This window comes from Charadrius vociferus, unplaced genomic scaffold (genome assembly GCF_000708025.1).
Source record: "Charadrius vociferus isolate BGI_N301 unplaced genomic scaffold, ASM70802v2 scaffold147, whole genome shotgun sequence".
NCBI classification, from domain to species: domain Eukaryota; kingdom Metazoa; phylum Chordata; class Aves; order Charadriiformes; family Charadriidae; genus Charadrius; species Charadrius vociferus.
The window spans coordinates 7,674,768-7,698,089 of NW_009649570.1; the positions used below are offsets into that span (position 1 = coordinate 7,674,768).

Sequence of the window (23,322 nt, forward strand, 5' to 3'; positions counted from 1 at the left end):
TATTTTAACTTACATGGAAAATCTGGAACTCAAGTTTTATCCTCAGATAAGGGACGGATTTTAGAACAAGTAACAGCCAGGTATAGTGAATGAAGGACAAACACATTGCCACAGTGTTTAGTATTCATCAAGAATACACTTTGCTTTCCAGGACTTTTTTTTTTTTTTTTTTTTTTTTTACAGAAGGCATTTCTTGGAGAGGGAAGACAGACACTTAAAAGAAATATGCCACCTCCAGAAAAGACCTGGTCGTATTTCCAATAGAACTGGAGTTTACTTTTTTTTTTAGCAGGTGTAGCATGCACAGACCACAATATCGCATAGGCAAGTATATATTTAAGTAGACATGTCACAGAATTTAGTGCACAAAATTAATCCTTACAGACAAAGAATTCTGCCTTTCTTTTTTTTTTTTTTTGCTTAGTAAGATCTTGAATAATAATATTTCAACTTGAAGTGAACATGCAACTATTTCACAAAAAGCATGCTCCTTGCAAACAGTTTGCAATTTCCAGTCCTTTTAAATAGTCAGAGGGAACTTTCTGCTCTGATCTGTTAAGTAAATAGAAATCTTGTTATCCAAGTTCAGTAATGAGAGTAAGGGGTCTATCCTTCTTCAATGCACTTGCATACATCTAACATTAATGAGATTTATGCATGCATATTAAGAGGAGAACAGATGCTTAATTAAACAAATAAGCCTTTAGTAGGCAGTCCGCATGATCATTTGAGTACAAAACACCCTTATTTTCTCTGTTTTTGTGTGACTATGAATGCAGCCAAGGAAGAATCATACAGTGGAAGAAAAGAAAAAGTGATACACATAAATTGACGTGTTTGTCTTTTTTTATTTAAAAATACTTGACAAACTTGCGGTACATTAAATTGATTAGGTATCTCCTCTCCCTCATGCTCTTGTGCTCTTTAAAGGAAACAGAAGTTCTATTTACCAATTTACCTATTGAAAAGTGGAGTTCTATTAGGCAAAAGGAAATCAAGGCCTCTAAATGACTCATCTTGCCCATTAACTGATGCTGTCCATCAAATACACAGGCATGATCCATCTCAGATCATTTTGCTATTGAGGAAAAAAAAAAGTAAAATAAACTTCAGCCTAATTAAATTATAATTTAATCTAGTCTTGGTTTTTTTCTTTTTTATCTATCCATGTCCACGCTGATTTCCAGTGTTGTACATACATACATATTAATACATTAAAAAGTTACATACACTGCCTCTCTCCAGCAAATCACATCTCTATTATTTGCTCTTTCTTCATTATATTGCTAACTTTTCTTCTACAATGCTCAACTTCTCAGGGCAACGCAGAGCAGAAAAAAAAAAAGATCTCCATAAGCTATCATAGTGATATACTTAATGGAAGTCAATATCTGTATATTATGCTATCTACTCTGCAATACCATTACAGGCTCAACAGTGCTGGTTGTAAAAAGTACCATTCTGAACACAAGACCTATAATAGTAATAATGAAAAAAGGGTCATTTCTGTCTTCCAACTAGAATGAAAAATTAAAATCACTAAGGCACTTAGCTCAAAGGAAAATTGGCAAATTAAGGGGACAAAAAATAAAATATTCATGGCTCATATTGTGAAATGGAAGGTAAATAATTTAAGATGAACTGTTATGTGGGAAAGTGCACTATTTCTGAAGAAGAAAAAGCAAATGTAACTAATATGCACATATATATTCCTGCTTCCTGCGCTTGCAGTATACATGCACAAATACACAAGTCATAGTTGATGTGCAATGTTTGTGAGACACAGACATTTTCTCACCTATACTAATTTTGAAAATAACTGCTAGTGAACTAGTGAAGTCAAGTTGACAAGAGTTGCCTTATATGAAGAAGGTTGTTTTTCTTTTCCTGAATCCAGTCTAGAAATAAAGACTGAATGAGAGGGTGTTCTCCCACTGCACTCCAGTTGAGCAAAACTCTTTATTCTGAGTCACCAATTACATATGTGCTCTTAGATTTTTATACCACAAAAAAATTATGACTTCAGCCTACTGGTCTCTGCCTAGGGGAGCTACCTATTAAAATGCCATTGGTGTGTCTGCAGTCCATTAGCTAACTTACCTTCATACCCATAAAGCTGAAAGGGCTGACCAGAATTTTTACAATCACTATCTGGAAAATGTATGGAGAGAGCCATAGACTCATGTTTACTATACACCAGGACTGTAACAACTGCTATGGGATTAGGACACAAAGCAGCACCGCACAGCAGAAGTCACATTTCCCTGGCGATTTAAAGGTTCAGCTTTTCTCCAACTTAATTTAGAAACTAACACAAAGCCTACCTTTGTTAGGAAAGAATATTTTGATAGTATTTCAAAGCATAGCAATTAATTAACTATAGATCACAGATCTAAAATCTAGAGTTCATCACCTAGCAAACCAAGGAATAGTTCTATTTATTTATTTATTAACCTCTTGGTTAGATCAGCTTTGCATTCCCGGTGCTAAGTGATAATGCATCAGCATTATATAATTATAATATAACAGCCTACAGTCACCTCACAAGACTTTTGACAGTTCTAAACCAATGACATTACGCACTACCTTTACTGAAAGGCACAAACATGCTGGTTTACTGTAGCGTTGCTCATGAAAATACAAAACACCTTCAAAAAGAAGTACAGGGAAGCTCATCTGAGGTCCAGCAGACTCACCGTGACCTGAAAGAATCAGTCATCTCAATGTAAGAAAAGGGATGAACCAAGAACTGAATGTGGCATTGCATAATCTTGCCGCTGTTATGTATCTGCATAGGACTGAGTATTATTTCTGTTCTGAAAGAGTTTCAGCATAGGTGCTTTTTCCTAATACTGCAGTATACATTTAGTCCCAGCTCGAATAATGAAAGCATTTAATGTAGTTGTTTTCCTGATATACAATATCAATTTGCCCTCTGTTGTCTAGCGGTGGGTTATTTAGCGAGCTATGATGGTGCAATGTGCCAGAAAACATCAAAAAGTAAAGTATAATGCTCGCTTAGCCAATGTTACATACAGTTAACAGAGTCAACTAATGTTGTTTTTTGGACAGCACATACGCACATCCAGTACTCAGGCAGGCAATATATGCATCAGAACCAGCCAAACAGGAAAATACAAACACTGTGCATTATGCACCACAGCAAAATAGTACTTTGGATTATAGAGACTTAACTAATCAGTAATAATGAGTGTCATCTGCATTTCAAATCTCCAGTATATTAACCTACTTTGCTCCAAGTGCCACAGTCATGCTGCAGCCAAGAGTTCCAGTTAAATATGGGTAAAACAACAGGACTTTTTAAAAAACAGTGATTACAAAAATGAAAGCCTGATTTCTTGATGGTCTCCCTGAATCACAGTCACCTAAATAAAGCTTGAATCCAGGAAAAGCTTAGCAGGAAAGCAATCTTTTTTTTTTTTTTTTGTATGTGTAAAAAAAGACCAGGAACTACAAGTAAATAGCAGCTGAGCAACAGATGAGGCACTAAGTGAAATCTGTTAGCAACTGCTAACAGCTTTGCTATTTTCTGTTGTTAAATTAAAAAAAAAAGTAAAAAACCAATGCAGTAGCAATTCCAATATGTTCAAAAATCTCAGATGCAAAAGACTAAAGCTCAACACTTCTTGTACTACAGATAAATACTCGAGTTTGTTTTTAATATCTTGAAATGCTTTGTTATTGCTTATAAGGCAGAAACAAGCCAATTCACATGGACATACTATCAAGATAAAACTTGTTATAGCTATATATATGACCCAGCAAGTATAGCACAAAACCTCCACCGTAGACAAGTGTGACACTTCCAGCAGCTGCTTTAGCCTCAAATTCTGCTTTTCTTTGTCCTTTACACCTGACCCCTAGTCATTCGCCAGAAAGTGCATGTGTCTTCATTAGCACTGAGCTTTCTGGCAAGATCTCAGAAATATTTTCATTGTCCTTCTGGTCCTGGAGCTTTCACCACAGATGATCATTTCCTACTTAACCCAATCTTGACATGGGTTCAGCAAGTCTGTTTTCCCGTTTGGATGCATCTATACAGCACAGCAGAATTAAGCAGGCACAGCTGAAATAGCTCTGAACAAAGCATCCCACAAAATACAAACAGTATGAATGTATCAGTATGGGGTTCCAGGTCTCGGTAGGATCAATTAGTTACAAGGCTGCAGTCACTGGACTAGTTAAAAAAATTCATAGCATGGCCTGGTCCCAGGCAGATATATCCTACTCCCACTCCTGCCACTTGCTTTCTTAATGTCTTTACTCTTGGGTCTTTCTCTCCTGTCAGTTTCGCAGGCGCTGTGTTCCATGTTCCTCATTTTGGCGGTCTCCCACATGGAGGACCACAGTGCAACTACCACCATATCTACAAAAGGCACACTACAGATTTCCTTGTCTATCCAGCTTTCTGCTCCCTTATGGTACATGCATTTCTAATGCCTCCCATGGCAAGTTCTCCTTCCAATTCAAACTCAGCATGTCAAAAACTGAGCTCATTTCTGTTTCTAACTACTTCCCTCTACTTCTTTCTCTTAAGCTACCAAGAATTAGTAGTCACCTTGCCTGCTGCAGATGCTCACAACTTTGTCTTCTTCAGCTTCTCCCTTTCCTTCCACAGATGTTCTATCAATAAAACATGCCAGTTTCATCTCCACAACGTCATAAAAAATCTGGCTGTTTCTTTCCATCCATGCTGCTAAAATACTTGATCCTTCAAAGCAGTCTCTTCCTCCCTAGCCCTTCTGACACTCTCTCCTCACTCTTCACATCAAACTCCAGTCTGAAAAATACCTCTTAAATCTAGTACTTAGTCAGTATTTGAGCCCTTCTAGGTTCCCCCATTACTTTCTTATTATTGCTTTTAAAACCATTCAGATTGTTTTTGTTTTTCATGTTGTCCACAACAATTCCTCTCTGAGGAAATACCAGCCCAGTTTTGCTCATCTTGAGCAGGACATATGGTCCCCAATTCTTTTGTAAACTCACGCTGTTTACTCTTGTTCAGTCTTTAGAGGTCATCACCCTTCTTCCACTTTTATCATGGCTGGGATTCCCTTGGACTCTCACCTTCTCAGGAAGGAATTTCTTTTCAAGAACAATTTTATAAATTCTAGGAAGAAACACTGAGGACACAGAACCTCTAAAAACTTCCCAGCTGAACTGTTAGCTCTTTCAAACAACTCCTGTATTCATTATAACCTGTTGCTTGCATCTTTGTGGCTTTAGAGAGATTTTCAATGGTGTGGGATAGAAATGCCCATTCTGTACTACCATACAGATAAATAAGTATTATTAACAGTTACTGTCCGCTGGGAAGACTATCAATCTGAATAAAAAGCCTGCATATGAAAAGAACAGATGTATAAAGCTCATATACAACCAAAATGTGAAATATATTCTGAAAAACGGGAATACTAAGAATAGTAACTTATTGTTCCCAGCTTTGCATATTGATCATTATCAGATTTTTTTGTCAACTACAATCGCTTGTTTTGGATTCTGATGTCATCCCACATTCTTTCTGGCTCAGGCATCACACCCCCATAAGTAAGATTTTGCACTTCAAACTTCGAATCTGCCAGTGATACATGAAACAGAATACTTATGCTTTTGTCATACCTCTGTGTCACTCCCCTCCTCTTCCAACAGCCCTATTCACACCAAAGAGTTAAAAAGAAAAAAATAGACAAAAAGCTTAAGATACACAAGAGAGTTGTTGAAGTCACCCTCCTAATTATTCAGTGTTTTGACTACTGTTCCATGTTAAGCCCTATTTCTTCAAACAGTATGAACACAAATGCACGTGCAATGCGCAGGTGTGAGTATGTGCCTCCTCAGCATTCCCGAAGAGCCCCATTTGAATGCAGACTGGTATACCCACGCACCTTCATCTTACGAACACTTAATAACTGCTGAAATCATGCAAATTTGGCACATAAGCATCCCTGCATATTTTTTTACAATCTCTCTACAGTGTTCTAAAGTTGATAGGACAATTTTGAGGATTCCTATTGATGACACATGGAACAAAGTCAGCTAAAACCTTCCATATCAATATAACACAAGCCATTTCACTCCAGAGGACATACCAGCAGAAAGCTGCAATGCAAGTTCATATATCACTGTCTTAATGAATATCATTTTAAGTGAATGATCTTGCAGCTGAATTTCTTAGATTACTAGTTAAATGCATCTTCGCCTAAGCAACGATTGGGGCTTTTTTATGTATCTGTCTTGTCTACAATCCAGCATTCAGAGAAACACCAATAGCCTCCCAAAGCTAACAATAAGCGGTCAGTGCCGTAAGTAACCACATGGTCATACAGTCTAATCTCCTCCAAGTGATCATTACGTTTCATTCACATACCCTATATTAATTGCAAAGATCTACTTAAATGGAAACACTTTAATCCTCAATAGAGTAAACAGGTACCAGAGGCAGGGGTGATAGAAACCAGAGTGTCTACAGCACCAAAGGCTCCAGCAATAACAAGGAAATGGCCTGGAGAACTTTGATTAATCTCTGATGATTCCAGAGGTGCAAAACCAACAAATAGCCACAGAAGAAATCCAAACGCTTGCATGCTGGGCAGGGAGGACCGTGAGCTTTTGACCACTGCAGGCAATGGCTGAAGCTGAGAAGCAAAGATTTTATCACGGCTAGTGGTTTTCAACAACTGCAAATGTTACTATACTGTTTACAGTAACACGAGCAATCCCGCTCTCCCCAAAGCTTGTGAAGGAAGCAGATAAGCAAGGGAAGAGAAGGCGAAGGTCTGAGCGTGGGAGTGGGTCATGTATTACTCAGAAATATTCCCCACAAAGCCTCCCACCGACACACACTTGTTTTTAGCCTAAAACCTTGAATCTTTTCTGACATATGGGAATGAATTTCAAAGGCACAAAAAGACATTTTGTCTGCCAAATGTCTTCTGCCTCAGCTACAAGTTTGGTGTAAAAGTATAAACTGCTTTCTTTTTAAATAACATAAACATGATTTTGAGTCCAAGTGAAATAATTTTTCCACTACTTTATGAGAGTATCAGTTGTTTCCTATGTTATAATGAAAATGGATGGCTGTTTTGCTTTTTAAAATGCCATACCTCAACATGACACCAAAGCCTTTCTTTTTTTTCTTTTCTGGATCTTCATTTTCTTCCTTCCTTTTCTTCTCTTTGATTTTAGATTTGCCCTTTTCCTTCTTCTTCTCTTTCTCTCTATTTTTCTTGTCTTTTTTAGCTTTGGCTTCTGTATCTTCTATTTCAGAGTTCCCTGGAGGGGCAGATTCCACGTTCTGAGCTTCTTGACCAGAGTGAGAGCTCTTATCAGAGAAACCATCTGCACATGAAAAAGAAGCAGTGAGGATGGCTAGGGGCCACCAAAATGCACACACATGAAATACAGCATAAATGTCTACAAAGTGCTCAAATGACTCACAACACTTACTCATTTAATTGAATAATTTAAAAAGCAGACTAAACATATCTAGTGAATTCAAGCAGATTTCTATTGTAAATTACATACAGAGTTATTTTAATGACTTGGTTTCTAGTTATTATTCCTGATACAAAAATCCTGACATGCTAAACCACTATTCTATTTGAAATCTAGCTTGTTAACCTCCATCAGCTCGAGAAAACTGACATGCTGGGATGCAAACACTGAAAGCTTACTTCAACAAGAGATTCTGGCGACTGAGATAACAACCTACGTAACAAAAAGATTTCATTCACTCCCTGGAATCTTTCTATTTTAATGGCTGAAAAAGAAATAGCTTAACTGTTCTGTCTGGTTGGAGAAGAGCTGTGTTGTTTCTATTTGGGGGGGCTCAGGATCCAAGCACGGTTTTACGCTTCATGCTAAAGAAGATGTATTTCCAGACTGGGGTCTATAAGCCTATGGTAACAGAATGAGCAGCAGGGTGCTATCAATACACTCTGCCTTGTCTGTAACAGGAAACAAATTTCCTGGTTGGAGAAGGGGGAATTGTAGACAGCTCTGTAAAACAAGCAAGATAATTTTTAATGTAATCTGAAGAAGGCAGCTGCTTCTTGAAGTTAAAAATTATAATTATTTAAGGATTGAGCTCTAAATCCTCCAACCCGCCCCTGCCCCGAAGGAGATCAGTGAAAGGCTTTACACTAAACCCAGTCAAGGTTGGATGGGGTACTGCAAAGGCAGCTCTATTCAGTGGAAGACATGAGCAGCTTTTAAAATGTGATCAACTTCAATTGGACTAAATCACTTGCTTATGTGCTTTATTGAGTTGGCCCTCAGCAGTGCTAAGTGAAGGTTGCTCCCTCAGTAAGTGCCATTAGCAACATACCCTCTTCTCCATCTTCAGGTCCATCATAAGACTTGTCAATGGCAGCTCGGAAACTCTCATTACACCCCCGACCACGGACCACGTGAGGCCTGGGTCTGTGAAAAGGGAGTTCGTTCTTCCTAACTTCAGCCACAGCAGTCTGAAGACTCTCAAGAGAACTGGACTTCTTCAATCCCAGAGTAGGACCAAAATCTTTGCCAGAAGAATCTGAAAAACAAATAGTTAAGTTTTTATAATAAAACCACACAAAGAAATGAAACTAGTCAGACAGATACATTTAATTGTGTAGTTTTTTACTCGGGGACTTTGAAATCAGTGCAATTTGTTCTAAAAATAACATCAAGTTAAACCTTGTTCAGTAGATAACCCTATTCAGACTTGGAGGGAGTGGGACATAATTTACAGACCTGACAACAGTGATGGGCAATAGCTGGCTTGTTCTGTGTCACTTTGAAGCCTCCACCAGTGATAAGGATGGGGTTACTTCTTCCCCCTTTGACAGCAATGTCCAACTGGACACTGCCAACAGTCTCAAGGAGAATATTATCCTTAGACTCAGAAAAAACAAACACTGCTACACAATGAGAGTTTTTGTTTTAAGAGTGAGTCAGGTTGCATGAATGGCTGATATTTTCAAACACATTTCTCCTGTGAGAAGATATTATTAGTTCTCTCAGTCTTATCCAACTTTTTTCTTCAAGCTGAAACTGGTGCTATGATATCAACATACACACCAGGTTTTTCAAGAAACAAATATTTCCAGCAAAGTACAGCTTAACATAAATGATGTTGCTGCCTCTTTCCTTGTTTACAGGCATAAGAAAGCACTTCATACAAAAAAGCGCAAATACGTTACGAAGTCTCCTAAACCTTTCCACTCTTTGAATGCTTGACTGTCTGACCTTAAAAAGGCTTTATCTTGTGGCAGCATTAATATTAATTAGCATTAATATAATGATAGTAGAATAGGTAAAGAAAAAGTTCAACAAATATGCACATACCAATCAATGAAGAAATTTACAGCTTAATTTAAAAGCTTTTGTAGTATATTCTTAGTTTTTATATGGGAGAACAGTAAATGTAATGTACAGACACTGAGGAAGAGACTTTGCCTTGCAATATGTCTTCTGTCTTTGAGAACATAAATGCTTTTGTGTTCAACTTTTAAGTGATACTAACACAAGCAACAGGAGAATATAAGAACAGAAGACCTTCACATACATGTCCATATACTGTCAAGCCTGAAGAGACACGAGGATCACAAAAAAGACAGGTATGTTAGTATTGTATGCTGTGATTTTAGCAATCCTCGAGTGTAGGTATTTCTGTGTGATCAGTGAATTCTTAAAAGGAAAAAAGCTAAGAGTTGGCACCAAATAGAGACTCATCAGTAGTGTCGACACAAAGCAATTTACACTTCCATTACCTGCAGACTGGTATGTAGCTGAAAATAAGGTGGGGGGTGTGGTGACAAACAAGTTTAAGGGAAGCCTGGTTGCTGGTCACACAGTGCAACCTTCTTTTGTTTGCTAATTGCCATTCTGGAGACTACCATTATTGCCAAATTAGCAAGTGCTAAAACAGAGTTAGAGCAACCACTTGCATACAACATAAAGGTGCTTAAATCACTAAAACCTTGTGCATTAATAAGAGCAAAACCAAAGGAAGCATAACCACTGTGAAAGGCGCTCTGATCAGCAGAGAAAAAGCTTTCTTGTTTTTCAGTCAGCAAACAGCTTTAATGGGCTGCATTCGCAGACGGGAGGGCAGCACGGTGGTCAATGTGGCATAGAGCAGCAGGCCGCGGCGGCCCAGGGAAGGCGCAGCTCGGCCAGGCTGGGGCAGAGGCCTGTGCTGAGGGCTGCCGGGGCAAAGGCCTGACACGGGCGATGGCTCCCACCTCTGTGGGCAGCAGGCACCCAGCCCAGCCACTGCTGAGCCTCTCCGGAGTGGTATGCGCTGGGTGACGGTGTAACGGCGACTACAGTGTCTGCAAGGAAGCAGACAGTGCGGTTGCTGCCAAGAGCCACTGCTCGGACACAGGGATCAGCTGGCGGCCATGGCTCAGAGAGGCTGGCCAGCCAATGCCGATTTCCAGGCTGCTGCAGCTACCTGAAACAGCTGTGTCAAAAGGCAGTACAAAGGTTTATACACACAACGCAGTACAAGCTGTACTACATTAAATTAGTGCCGTAAGCTGTATTCCCTGGAAAAAAAAAGTCACCGGTTAAACGCCGGTTAGAGCCTGTCTTATATAAAGCAAAGCCAATTACTCAGACTGGGAGACCACTCTTAACATATGAAGGCCATTCCTAAGAAAATCCAAGCCATCACCTAAGGTTTGGAGTGACACACTCAAACGTTCCATGCAGCAGAAAACAAGCTGTCTCAGCCTTGCTGCAGTTTGCCCTGCACACACTGCAACACAGTTTTTAGGTACCTGTTCGCATACTATCTAGTTCAGTATGGGTCACCAAGAAAAGCTTTTTAGTCCTATACTTGCCTTAAACAATTGCATGGGAAACTCAGAGTTACTGACAAAGTATGTTTCTTTCTGTATAAATAGTCTGTATTTTGCTATTTTTTCCTAATATGAAAGTCCCCCTGAGGAAGTAACTTTAGTAATAACTAGCAATAACTTCCTGAGTTTTGATATTTTAAAGAGAACACTTACAGTGACTTTCATGTGGTATTTTCAGTTTGCTGCTAAAAAGAGGAAAAAAGAAACTAAATGGAGCACTCTAGCTACTAAGTAAATTCAGAACACCACTACCTTGGAAAAATGATTTTTTTTTCTAATGTCCCCAAAAGAAATGGAATTGGCTTATGGTCACTTCACTGCCTAACATCATCGAATAATGTGTCACCTTAAAGGACAGTATAAAATGGCAAAATTAACTGTATTTCTCCCTAGCTGGCAAAGAAAACTAAATTTCATCTGGGATCTTCCTGTGTTCTACCATTTAAAAGGTGTTCTCATTTATTAAAAACTTACTGAGAACTTTTAGGCACAGATTAGTACTAAGCATTTAGTTGCTCCTTTCAAAAACTGTAATAATTTAGCCTGAAATTTCACTGGCAACATTGGAAGTTTCTCACTATTACCATGAAAATCCACCAGTGAAGAAGCATCTGAACCCAGGTGAAAAATAATATAATTTTTTTCTTATTGATGACAGTAGTAGCAATGCAACCTCATTAAGAAGGGGAACATTCGGTCAAGGAGTTTACATCCTTGGATATTCTCACCAGTCTCACCAGGGTTTTCAAGAAGGTTTTGCAATTCAGCTTTTGTTCCTTTTCTCTTTCATTGTAAGGCTGCAGCAATCACGTATTAGTGCACAACTAAAGATACAGGAGCTGAGGAGTTTCCCTAAGGAGGGAGACCAGTCCCCTTGCTTTCACAGCGAGCATCTATTACCAGATGCTTTACAGAAAAATGTGCAAGGCACTGTACCCAACAAGCACCAGATCCCAAGTAGGGAAATTTCCCTCCCCTGTCCCCCCAGTACTTTTCTCCATTTCTGCAGACCTTTATGACTGCCATAAGCCTGAAAACATGGATTTTTCCTCATGAGTAAAAAAACCCCCAAACCAACAAATAAACAACAAGAAAACCCCTCTCATCTTTTACAAGTTATTAACAGGCATTTCTGGGGGTGTGTGGTGTATGTATATGTGTGTGTACATATCTAGCCCTATCCAAATTTTGAATACAAAAACATAATTTGACAATGAGAAATGTAGTTGTTCACTGTGTAAAAATGTTTCTATGGATTTTAAATTCTTAAGCCCTCATTTTACTGCTTCTGATAGTACAACGATAAAAAGTCATCTGAAGCATCCACTTTATTTTTTTTATAAATGGTGAATTACTTCATGCATCTCTCCTGAATTTATGAGAGAAAACAACAACTGACATCAGTACCTGCCTACAACTGGCTGAAACTGATTTGCCAGTTCCTAGATGATACCTATAACTGATCATCCTTTAATGGAAAGATGTTATTACACCTACCTTAATTTTCTGCTCAATGCCAACATGGCTACCACAGATTTTTTTTCTTAATATACCAGTAAAAGCAAACGTGCTTTCTGTTCTTTTATTATTATTAGTAGTAGTAGTTTCATGTATTTCCAGGTTTCTCTTTTTCCCACATCTGCACATTCCTTTCTTATTTTATAGCCCAGCAGAAGGAAACATGCCAAAAGCAAGATGTCAGTCATGAAAATCAAAGGGAAACAAATGACACAGTGCTGTGGGCAATGCAACCACCCCAAAGGCACATGTAGAGAAAGTGGAATTGAAGAGAAGCCATGAATCACTGCCACTCTAAATGAAATACGACTCCTAAGACACCCTAAACAATAAACATTTTATATATTTATCACTAATTTTACTTTCTAGATAATGATTCTTGTTGAAAACTGAAACTATATGAATATGCCTAAAGGAGAATATTTAGAGGAACATATTTGTGTGAGCTAGACTAATTTACTATTTACATTTTGAAAGACATAGTGAGGTAAAAACCAGTTATGAAGAAAAAAAAAGGGAAAGTGTCACTGAGACTGAGAAACTAGAATAAACACAAAGTTGTAATAGATTATAAATAAACTGGATCTGTATTTACTGGAGCCTGAAACACACACATTCCTGGTTCCTACTGCATTGCACATGGTGGAGGTGCCTGTCTTACTAGCGATGTGAAAGTGGTTATGAAACCAATGAGTCTTCTGCCCTGTAGGTAGTGGGATGCTGGAGATAGCACGTGAGAGCTTTTAGCAGGAAAACTGTTCATGAAACACCAAGGCTGACTTCTTTTGTGGCAGGACTCAGAGTGAGATATGTCAACAGCTTCTCAGGAAGCAGTTAGAGCGCAGTGCCTGTTCTGCCTGGGACATACACCTTGGGTAACACTCATGATGCCCAACTGACCCTCACTGAAGTCGGGCCTACCCCAACCTAACTTATCTAACTGCTCACTCTATAGTTACCTCTTCTCTAAAGGAATTGGGGTACGTTCAAAATATCTTTTGATACATATATATTCCAATGATTTTCAAAATACAATCAATTCACAGATCACGTATATGTTTGGGTTTTTTAATGTATTGCTAACCTTACATTGGCCCTACAGAGATGAGGATAACAAGCATGGTGTCTGAAACACTCCAACTTTTGCCCAGGAAGGAAAAAGCAGGATTTCTGTTGTACAAGATCAAATGATATAGGTATCAGGCTGGTAAAATAGGACCCTCAGCAAAATTTAGTCAAAATATGTTCCCTTCTGTAGTGAAACCTTTTGTATAAGGATGAACCAGATTTGTTACCCAAGTGAAAGATGTCCAAAGATACAAAAGGCAAGAGACAGCCAGTAAGACCTGACTATTTTACTCTCCCCTTAGCTCCTTTTAGAAATTTACCTCTAAATAAATTGGTGTGTAAGGTGAAAACTGTCAGTATTTCTTTTAATAAGCTTAAGGTCAAAAGATAAAACATTTGTCATTATTATCAATCTACATGTCCCATAAACATCAGACAATAGGTAGACAGACATGGTTCTTACCCACAGAGTTGCAACATGATATGGTGACTTAAATTAAATCATGTTCCATTCTTTCTGAACCATTTTGTTTAGTGTGGTTTCATTTATTTGTGGTAGGATTCACAGCATGCACAACTGCAAAGGATTTTTTCCTCTCATTTATATTTTTATATTCAGGTACTTCCTCAATCATCAATTGCTTCAATACAGAGAATGATTTAGGAAGAAGAAATTTGAAAGTTACTACATCATTTAATTTGTGATTTTCAAATGAAGAGCTTTAATAGGACATTTTTGTAGAATAACCTTAATCATACTGTAGCCTTTTCTTCAATACTAGTTTATATAGGTAGCATAGAAAAGATTACGAAGGGCTTGATAAAAAGCAAGAGAAAAACCACTATCATGCACTCACATATGAAAGACAACATGTATCTTTTTGCTCATTTTGTACCTGCTTCATTAGAAGCAGGAATACTGAACACAGAAGAAACCCACACCTGACAGGGAAAAAAAAAAAAAAATCTAAGAAAGAGAAATCAAAGCACAGGAGAATTTAACAAGTTCTCTGATTAAAGGAGACAGCTACAGTCTCCAGATTTACAGATATTTCAATCTATTTTACTACATATAATGATTGCAATTTAGCCCATATTTGCACAAACTGCAATTTCAAGTATGAATAATGGCAGTTCACAATTTGTAGCCCAGAAGGTACGCTGAGCTTTAGCCAACTGAAGAGCAAAGGCTTGGAATAAGGCAGCCCTTAGGCAAGAGGCAAAAATGCACTAGTGTCATCTTTGAAACATAGGCTGGTGTCGTCATTTTCTATAGTCTTATCACTAACAAACAAAAACGCTGCAAAAGAACATGTTACTATTTCAAAACGAATAATATGTACACCATTAAATGTCTCAAAAATGCTAGTAAGATTCACAATGCAACAATATTAAAGCTAAGAATTAGGCACAAAAGAAGAGGAAGAGGTTCAAGCAAAAGCACTCAGAGAAATGGCACATGCATTTGCTAGGTTAGTGCTGAATGCTGGACAAAACGCATCCAAGCCTGTCTTTGCACAAAAGAACGTTATCTGTTATCTGTTGAAATAATTAGTTCGCTTCATTTGGTTACACAAGTTTAACCTCTCACATAACCTTCCACTTCACAGTATAGCTATGCACCCAGTGAAGTCTTCCTAAGCGTTTGAATCCCTACTCCTCCAGCAGGCTGCTGTTCACTCTCTAGTTAGTGCAAACTGAAGCTCTTGCCCTTCAAACAGGTCCCAGTATAAATTAAGGTACCTGACCTTCTACAAAGCTCCCCAAGGATATTTATGTATATCAAATTGATTTTAGATATAGCTGTTATAACCTGCTAGAGGAAAAAAGCTATAGGAAAAGCAATGTAGACAGGAAAAAGTCCAGTTTTTAGAAAATATGATTCCCCAATGACTTCAGGCACCTTGTAAACTGATCAGTCTGGAATTGAGTAGTAGTAAAAAAATTCCAGTGCCCTGCGATTGCTTTACTGTTCCTTCCACACCCACCCTCTGATAAGGTCAAACATTTCAATCCGGCTTTAAGAGACTGGGAAATATGACACTTTCTGAGATTAATTGATATAAATTACGCTTCTCAAACTAAACCAACATTTTTGTTCCCAGGCCAAAGTTTATCACGAAGTAAGAGTCCCTGCACTAATTTTTAAACAAAGTCACTTTTAATGGTATGAGGCTAACATCTAGAGTGTTACCTTACCTTTGACCTGTGGGACAGAGGAGGAGACTTGTTCAGTAGCAGAACAGAAGCAAGCAAGCCAACAGTTACATTAAATTCATGGTTATGATCTATCTATTTTGTTAAGCCTTAAGCCTGTTTTGAAATAAGCTGCTGAATTATTACTCAATCTTAGTCATCAAGCCTGAATGATATTTTTAAAAATGACTAATTTAAATCAGAAGTAACAAATTAAAGGGATGCCAAAAGTTCATATTAAGCTTTCCATTTTCTTCACTAATTCAAAGCTTTTTTTGAGTTCTTTACATGTGAATGCAGAAAGAAATTCTCTCATATCAATCATTTTATTCACAATTATTTTCTTTTAAAAAAGGGGTATGTCATTTTTATGCATCAAGTTTTGGCCTGGACACATTTTTACAAACACTCCCACAAGCTGCACATTAAAGATTGCTTTAAGCATCATTCGGGGATTAATTTAGGCTATTACAACAACAAGGCAGATGATCATTGTAAAAGAAAAGCCAAGCAAAGGCAACAAAGAAAAATACATTTCAATATCACTAATTTAACTTGCAATTAAAAAATAAATTATATAAAACACTCCCTTTGTGTGTGCTTGTCATTATCTGTGAACATTAAGACTAAGGAAAAAAAAAAGCTAGATTTTTAACAAAATAACCTGGAAAAAGGATACCTTTTGCTAATAATGGCATTCCTTTTGTACACCTGCCCACACTCTAATCAGTGAATCCTACATGCTTGAGATATTTATGAGCTCTCTTTATTGGGTGTCCCTCCCTCTCCCCCCCCCAAACTGCCCAACAGCCGCTCTAATTTAAGATGCTCTAAATATTGTTGCCATGGGTGACATGAACATGGAGTAAGGCAAAGCACTGCTAATAAAAAGCCTTTCACAGCATTTCAGTCCTTGCTCATAAGTAAAGTTAAAATTTATGGCTTTTAAAATACTGGATCTGAGAGAGGTCAGGTTAAATGGCTGCTAGTAATAAAAGGAATCAATATGCCACAGCATCTGAAGCAGCCAGCAAACTAAATAAACACTTCATCCAAATCCACTTGGCCCTGAATTAAAAGAACATAAAATACTGTATTTATTTTGTTTGCCCTCCACCAGTCCGTGGTTTGCATCACTACATCCGCTAGAATTCTACATAGAGCAAGCAACAAACATATGTTGGCCAAGAAGCAATTAAACTGTATGTCAAGGCTAGGAGCAATTAACTGGGCATTAACCTTATCAGGGAACCACTTCTGGATTAGCCAACTACAAACAGGCAAACATCTCAGTCTGGGAAGATTCTGCAACGTGTATTTACAAAAGCTTCAGAGGACTCAGACTTTCTGTCTCAGGCACATACAGAGTAAATGAGCCATTTCCAACAATAACCCTTTATTCATAAACCCTGAACAAAACCAGAATCACCTTTTCCAGTGATTAGCACGTCATATTAGCATCAAAATGCAAGACAGTCTGTTCCTTACAACACTTTAAAATAAAGCAGACCAAAAGAAGTAGTGAACTCACATATTTTGCTCCTAATCTACATTTGGTTCAGTTTATAGATTGATTTCCAGAAGAAGTTATGAAAACCTATTTTCTTCTGTTTGTTTGTACATGTTTAAATAGAAAGTGCATAGGTTAATTTTCTGTTTAACAAATTAATGCACATTTTGCTTGAAGTTGTCAGCAGATAACCGCAAAAAAGGTACATATACACTTGTAATCAATCTATGTATACACACGCACAGAGACACCTGTAATCAATCTATGTATACACACACACAGAGAGGCCATTCACGAAGGCATGCATATTTTTGACATTACTTTGTTTTTGAGTTTAATAATAATTGTCTTGAAAGAGTTTTGAAAAGTTTATGTCAAAATCCAACTCCTGAATGGGAATACGCAGAATTTTGTCAAACCTACTGTTAACTAAGAGAAATGGTTATCTGGCATAGCTCTGACTCAGAACCCCTGCAGAGTTTGAAAGGATTATGTAGGTTTTCAGCAAAAGTCCTCGGCAAAGGTTCCTTTTTATTTCCTAGTGAGATTTTTAAGATCATTTGAATGCTTAAGAATTTGATAACAGTATTTTATTATATATTCGGTCTTTCGCCCAGCTTTATTTTGAAAGCTTCAACTCCCCCCACCTTAAACTATCCTCTGTACTGAAACTTCTTTGCTTGGTCTCATTATTCCAGAGATGAGGATTGTTTCAGAAAAACAAAAAACCCCAAAGAATACACCTCCCCCTTGCCATACCTGAATAACTGAGTGGGAAAAGTACATTCTTCCAGCCAGGTAACACTCCCCGCCCCCTCCCCCAAGGAAACCTTTCAAGCTTTGCATGCAAGTAGGCTGTGAACTAGGTCCTTCACTACAGCTTTTAGGGAAGGAAAGTTTAGTTTCCACGTCTAGGTTATTTCCTCTAACATTAGTTGGATCTGTGTAAACTTGGCCATAAACTTGTGCCTAAAGTACAGGAACAGAAATATATATGCACTCCCATAGGTAGGTGAGCATACAGTGATACTCCACATGCACATTTTCAGCAACTACAATGATCCCATCTACTGACACATCAGAAGCTAAAAAGGAATATTCCCACATGCTCCTCAACCTATGTGTTTAAATAAGTCACAAAGTTTCATAAGAAACTCAAAAAGGCAGAGGGTCATGTGAAGAGAAAGAACATGCGTAAAATCAAGACTTTAGTATTGAGAAAAATTATTTTGTAGGTCTTAAAACATGAAAATTATTTTCAAGGCTTTCTTCCACAAAACTGAACCCTTAGAAAACTCATGTTATTCCCGGAACAAATGGCGAGAAATTTTCCTTCTAAACAGCTGCAGCCAAGGATTTTGCTAAACTACTCTGTAGTGTGCAAAGACACAGACTCACACCCAATGACATCTGGCTGTCTTCTGGGGTTTTAACAGACACGATTCACAACTGGATTACAATCCCAGCCTTGCTTAAAAAAAAAGTCAAAACACTACTTTAGTTATACTAGCAAACTCTGAGACAGTCTATACACTTTACTGCTTTAGACTTTACATTCGTTTGGGCATGTATAGTCCAACCCTTCCTTAAGAGCTTTGCGGCTCCCTTGCTAGGTATGTCATGATGTGTCATTTTAATGAAAAGGTTATTTTTAAAAAGAAACTGGCAAGGATGTGAATGAGAGCTCAAATAAAGCTGGTTTTGCAAATCTATATTTTTGGAATAGTCATTACATTCTTAGATGTTTAGCAAATGTACATCAAGCCTTTAATATCCTCCATGGAAAAGGGAACCTCCCCAGATCTCTAAGTTTTGCCTCCCCTACAGCAATTTTTAGTATCCTAAAGATGTTACTCTATTAATTACTGAGTTATGTGTTTAGGATCTTTTCAATATGCAGTTTTCTATTGCTACAATGTGTTTAAATATCAACTTATAAAAGCTAATGACATTGCTGCATGGGACAACTTGGAATATGATCTTAACTTTAGTAGCAAATGAATACAAATTTTTGAGATTTTTTAAATCCATTTTTCTTGCCTATATACAAATGATATTCCCTGTTCCCTTTCACTTGCCTTATAAATGCAGAGTAGATACAAATATGCTCCCAAACATAGTATGGTACCCAACTGCAGAAATGTATGGTCAAAAGAGAAGAAAGGGTCATTCCAATTCTTCTTGGTGACATGCACCTCGTCAACCAATGAGGACATTTCTGGAGAATTTAGTCAAACCACTATCAATATTCCAAATTTCTCCAGGTTTAACAGCATGTTAAGCAACAGCCACAGTGATACTGCAACCAAGATAACTGATAGAGGTTAAGCACAATCAAACTACATTTTAATACAGACTAATCCAAGATGGCTTACCTTAGAAAAATAAATGTTTCCTCAAAGCTGGGACTCAATATTATTGGAAAACACATGATTCTGCTCAGTGACTCCATACACTCTTGAAGCATGAACCAGAGTCTGGCTACAAGTAGATCAGGATGCACTTGGATAATCAGACTTTCAATCAACCGTATAGGAAAACCATGACAGTACCATGGAGAGGCGCAAAACTGAGCACCAATTCGATCTACTTCGGCAACTTGGTGGTTCGATCCTTGGATGAAATTTCAAAATCTGATATTACAAAGGCAACTGTTCTACATGAACAGCCAGTTACTTCAAAGAGACAGCAATCCAATGAAAATACATCAGTATAATGAAATATCCTAAATTAATAGTGAACTGCAATCTTTGCCTAGAACAGGGTCCTAAGCAATTGATAGCAACTCCACCTTTTAGAAGTCCTACTCTAAGATCAAAGCCTAAGTGTGCTCACATTAACAGGGACTCTGGAACTGAAACAGGTAGGTTCATTTCCAACCTGGTTTGAGTCTGGGGGGCAAATCCTCAGCTGGAGTAAATCAAAACTTTTCCAGTGTCTGCCACCTTATAGCAGCTGAGTACGTATCTTTTGATCTTTGTACTCTACTGGCACCATACTTTGGCATTACACATACCTGGCCACAGCATGAGTGTCAGATGTCAGTAAGTTCAGCTGTGGTAGATTCAAAGTAGTCATTTGTAGGTTAAAAAAAAGCTCTTTATTAAGAGCCATCTTCAGTTGCCCCCTAGTCCTGCTAAAGGAGTAAGAAATGAATGTGTTTATATGCCTTTCATTAGGAACCTGTTTACTCTTTGAAAGCTCTGGTTTTACTTATTCAAGGAATCAAAGGTCTGGAAAGAAGTAATAGCTTTAGAAGTATAAGCAGCACAAAGATGCATCATCATGGATCATCAGTAGTTTTGAAATATTACCTCATGCTTTAAGCACATCATCATGTGAACTTTCTGAGGCAAGAGCACCTCTGCTAACTGCAGTTCACAAGAGTAGGTTGCTGCAGTGTTTCAGCTGGGTTATTTTTTATCTTTTGTGTGTCTGTGGTAGTGAAGTCCAGAATAAAAAAAAAAAAATAATTTTGGAAGTCACCTATCTATGTTAGAGCAAATTTTCACTGTGTTCTTTTTCTAGTTCTATGGCATTTAAAAAAAATAATCAAGTATTTACATATTTTTAAAAGAACGCTTTCCAAGTAGTGTGTTTTGATTTGTTCCTTTTCTTATTTTAAGTAATGGTTTCCTCCTTTGCTGATGTTTTGCTGGTTCTTTGGTAAAGATTGATGGAATCCATCCAAAATATGCTGGAAAACACTAACTTCTGAAATACTATTCTGCAGCTTTGATTTTGCTTGAGACCCACAGCTAACTTTAGTAGGGCCTGACCTCTAGCCAGAACACCTTCACGGAGACAAAATAATTATATATCAATGTGTAAAACAGAAGTTATTGTTGATCATCAACCAACCAGGCAATAAATCTGTGTACAAAGAAATGCTGTCAAGTATACAGCACAAATAAATAAAAACAAAATGTATTTTTGTTAACCCTTTTCTGTTATACTAATTTGAGAATCTGCAGGTATAAAGTTTTCAAATTCTAATGTGATATTGCAAATGACATACTGCCATTTAACACTGAATCGTTGGCAACAATAAATGTCTTCCTTTCCAGTAATTTCATTTTGAATTTTATATTTGGCTAATTTAATACTAAAAGGATAGCACATTGATCTGTCTTTGCCCTCAAAATCCAGATATTGTCCATAAACACAGTTTACTTATACACAAAGGCAAACATATTTGGCTATATATACACAGTCATACAACATAAAGGTATAAAAGTTAATTCTTTGCAATCATGTTGCTTCTCAGCTGCATTTATAAATGCTATGAGAATATAGAAATTAGATACTGCTACTTGTGTTACTAGCCCATCACTAGATTCTTAAAACTAAATAATGATTATCACTAACATTCTTGAAATTAAAAGCTTTTGCTCCAACTACAATGAAAGCCAGTCTCAAACATTCAAATGCGCACCAACATTTTGAACAGTTTCAAGGATATTAAGTAGCTCTGCCAGATTTCTCTAGCATTATCAGCACATCTTATTTTGCCTTTTTACAGTGGCTCATGCTTCAGTTTAACTTTTTCAGGTTGACCACCTGTATAAGAAAATAGTTCTCAGTTCAATGATTACCTTACACAAAAAACTTTTAGCATCTATATGATTGTATTAATTTTTTGTTTCTTCTGTATCAAAAGTGAACACTTGCATCTGTATTCTACCCTGTACCCTATTTTTTGTGAAATATTTTTGCTTTCTTTAGTCTTTCTGATTCTGGACCAGTATTTTCTCTGCATTAAGAGGGAAATTTGGTTAATTTATGAAACCATGCCATTCCATTTCCTCAAGAAGATAACGCAAACCAAGCCATACTGTGGTTGGGTATAGACTTATATAGACTAGACTATTCATATAATTTGTAAAACTGCACGCATATTATCACACAGTTAATCAGAGCTGCTTGGCAGCTTCTTCCCTCAACCTTTAACGAGTATGTCAATCCTTGTATTGGATAGTGATACATACCAAGGAATTTACTTCAGAGAGGAAAACTAAAATCAGATTTTGAAACACTGAGGTTAATGTTATTAAAATAAAAAATGTAATGGTTCTTCTACCGTATGCTTAATTGCCCCCCCTGTGAAAAAGCAGTCCCACAGGAAGGAGCAGGAAGCTACCGGTTGGGTTCATATCTTGCTGTAACAGAGAAAGTAACGGGTAATCAATCATAATTTCTCTTCACAGCAACAACCCTGATAAACATTTACGTGAATAATTTTTTTGTTGTGGAAACTAATAGTTTACATGTGTTCACAGGGAAACAAGAAAACTCAAGAGAAGCAAAACCTATTGAAGATTAGCAGATAAATAGAAACTATTCTTGCCTTCTATCTTTAAGTCCCTGAACATTTGAATACAAGGAGAGTTCTTAGAGAAAGAAGATATAAACCTGTCATATCTTTGTATTTCTTGTTAGGCATTAGCATTTGGTGGTAGCAGAAAGAGGACATAGGCTATAGACTTCTTGTCTTATCCAGTATGGCAACTGTCATCACCTTGGTGTCTTGGTTTGAGGTAAAACAGAACCAATTTTGTTCAGTAACTTTGCTTCTTAGGTGGGCCTCTTCTAACTACTGAAATTAACAGCGTATTGTGCAGACACTGTTCGCTCTCAGAGTGAGAAGACTTAACTTTATAGTTGACGCCCAGGCACAGTATGCAGAGGGACTCTTGCTTATCACAGAATCACAGAATGGTCAGGGTTGGAAGGGACCTCTGGAGATCATCTAGTCCAACCCCCCCTGCCAGAGCAGGGTCACCTACAACGATTGCACAGGACAGCATCCAGGTGGGTTTTGAATGTCTCCAGAGTTGGAGACTCCACCACCTCTGTGGGCAGCCTGTGCCAGTGCTCCACTACCCTCAAGGTAAAGAAGTTCCTCCTCATGTTAAGATGGAACTTCCTGTGTTCAAGCTTGTGCCCATTACCCCTCGTCCTATCACTGGGCACCACTGAAAAAAGACTGCTCCCATCCCCCTGGCATCCTCCCTTTAAGTATTTGTAAGTATTAATAAGATCCCCCCTCAATCTTCTTTTCTCTAGACTAAAGAGACCCAAGTCCCTCAGCCTTTCCTCATATGAGAGATGTTCCAATCCCCTAATCATCTTTGTAGCCCTTTGCTGGACCCTCTCCAGCAG

At 37.8% G+C, this 23,322-nt stretch overlaps 1 protein-coding gene across 1 annotated transcript in view; it reads right to left on the minus strand.

Moving 5' to 3' along the window:
• The window catches only part of PARD3B (par-3 family cell polarity regulator beta), a 406,080-nt gene that overhangs the window by 132,558 nt on the left and 250,200 nt on the right, over window positions 1-23,322 (minus strand). The window contains exons 17-18 of the mRNA XM_009890252.1: window positions 8,348-8,554; window positions 7,125-7,359 (exon numbers count right to left, since the gene is read on the minus strand). Coding sequence (XP_009888554.1) covers window positions 7,125-7,359; window positions 8,348-8,554 — 442 coding nt within the window. The remainder of the gene's footprint in view (window positions 1-7,124; window positions 7,360-8,347; window positions 8,555-23,322) is intronic.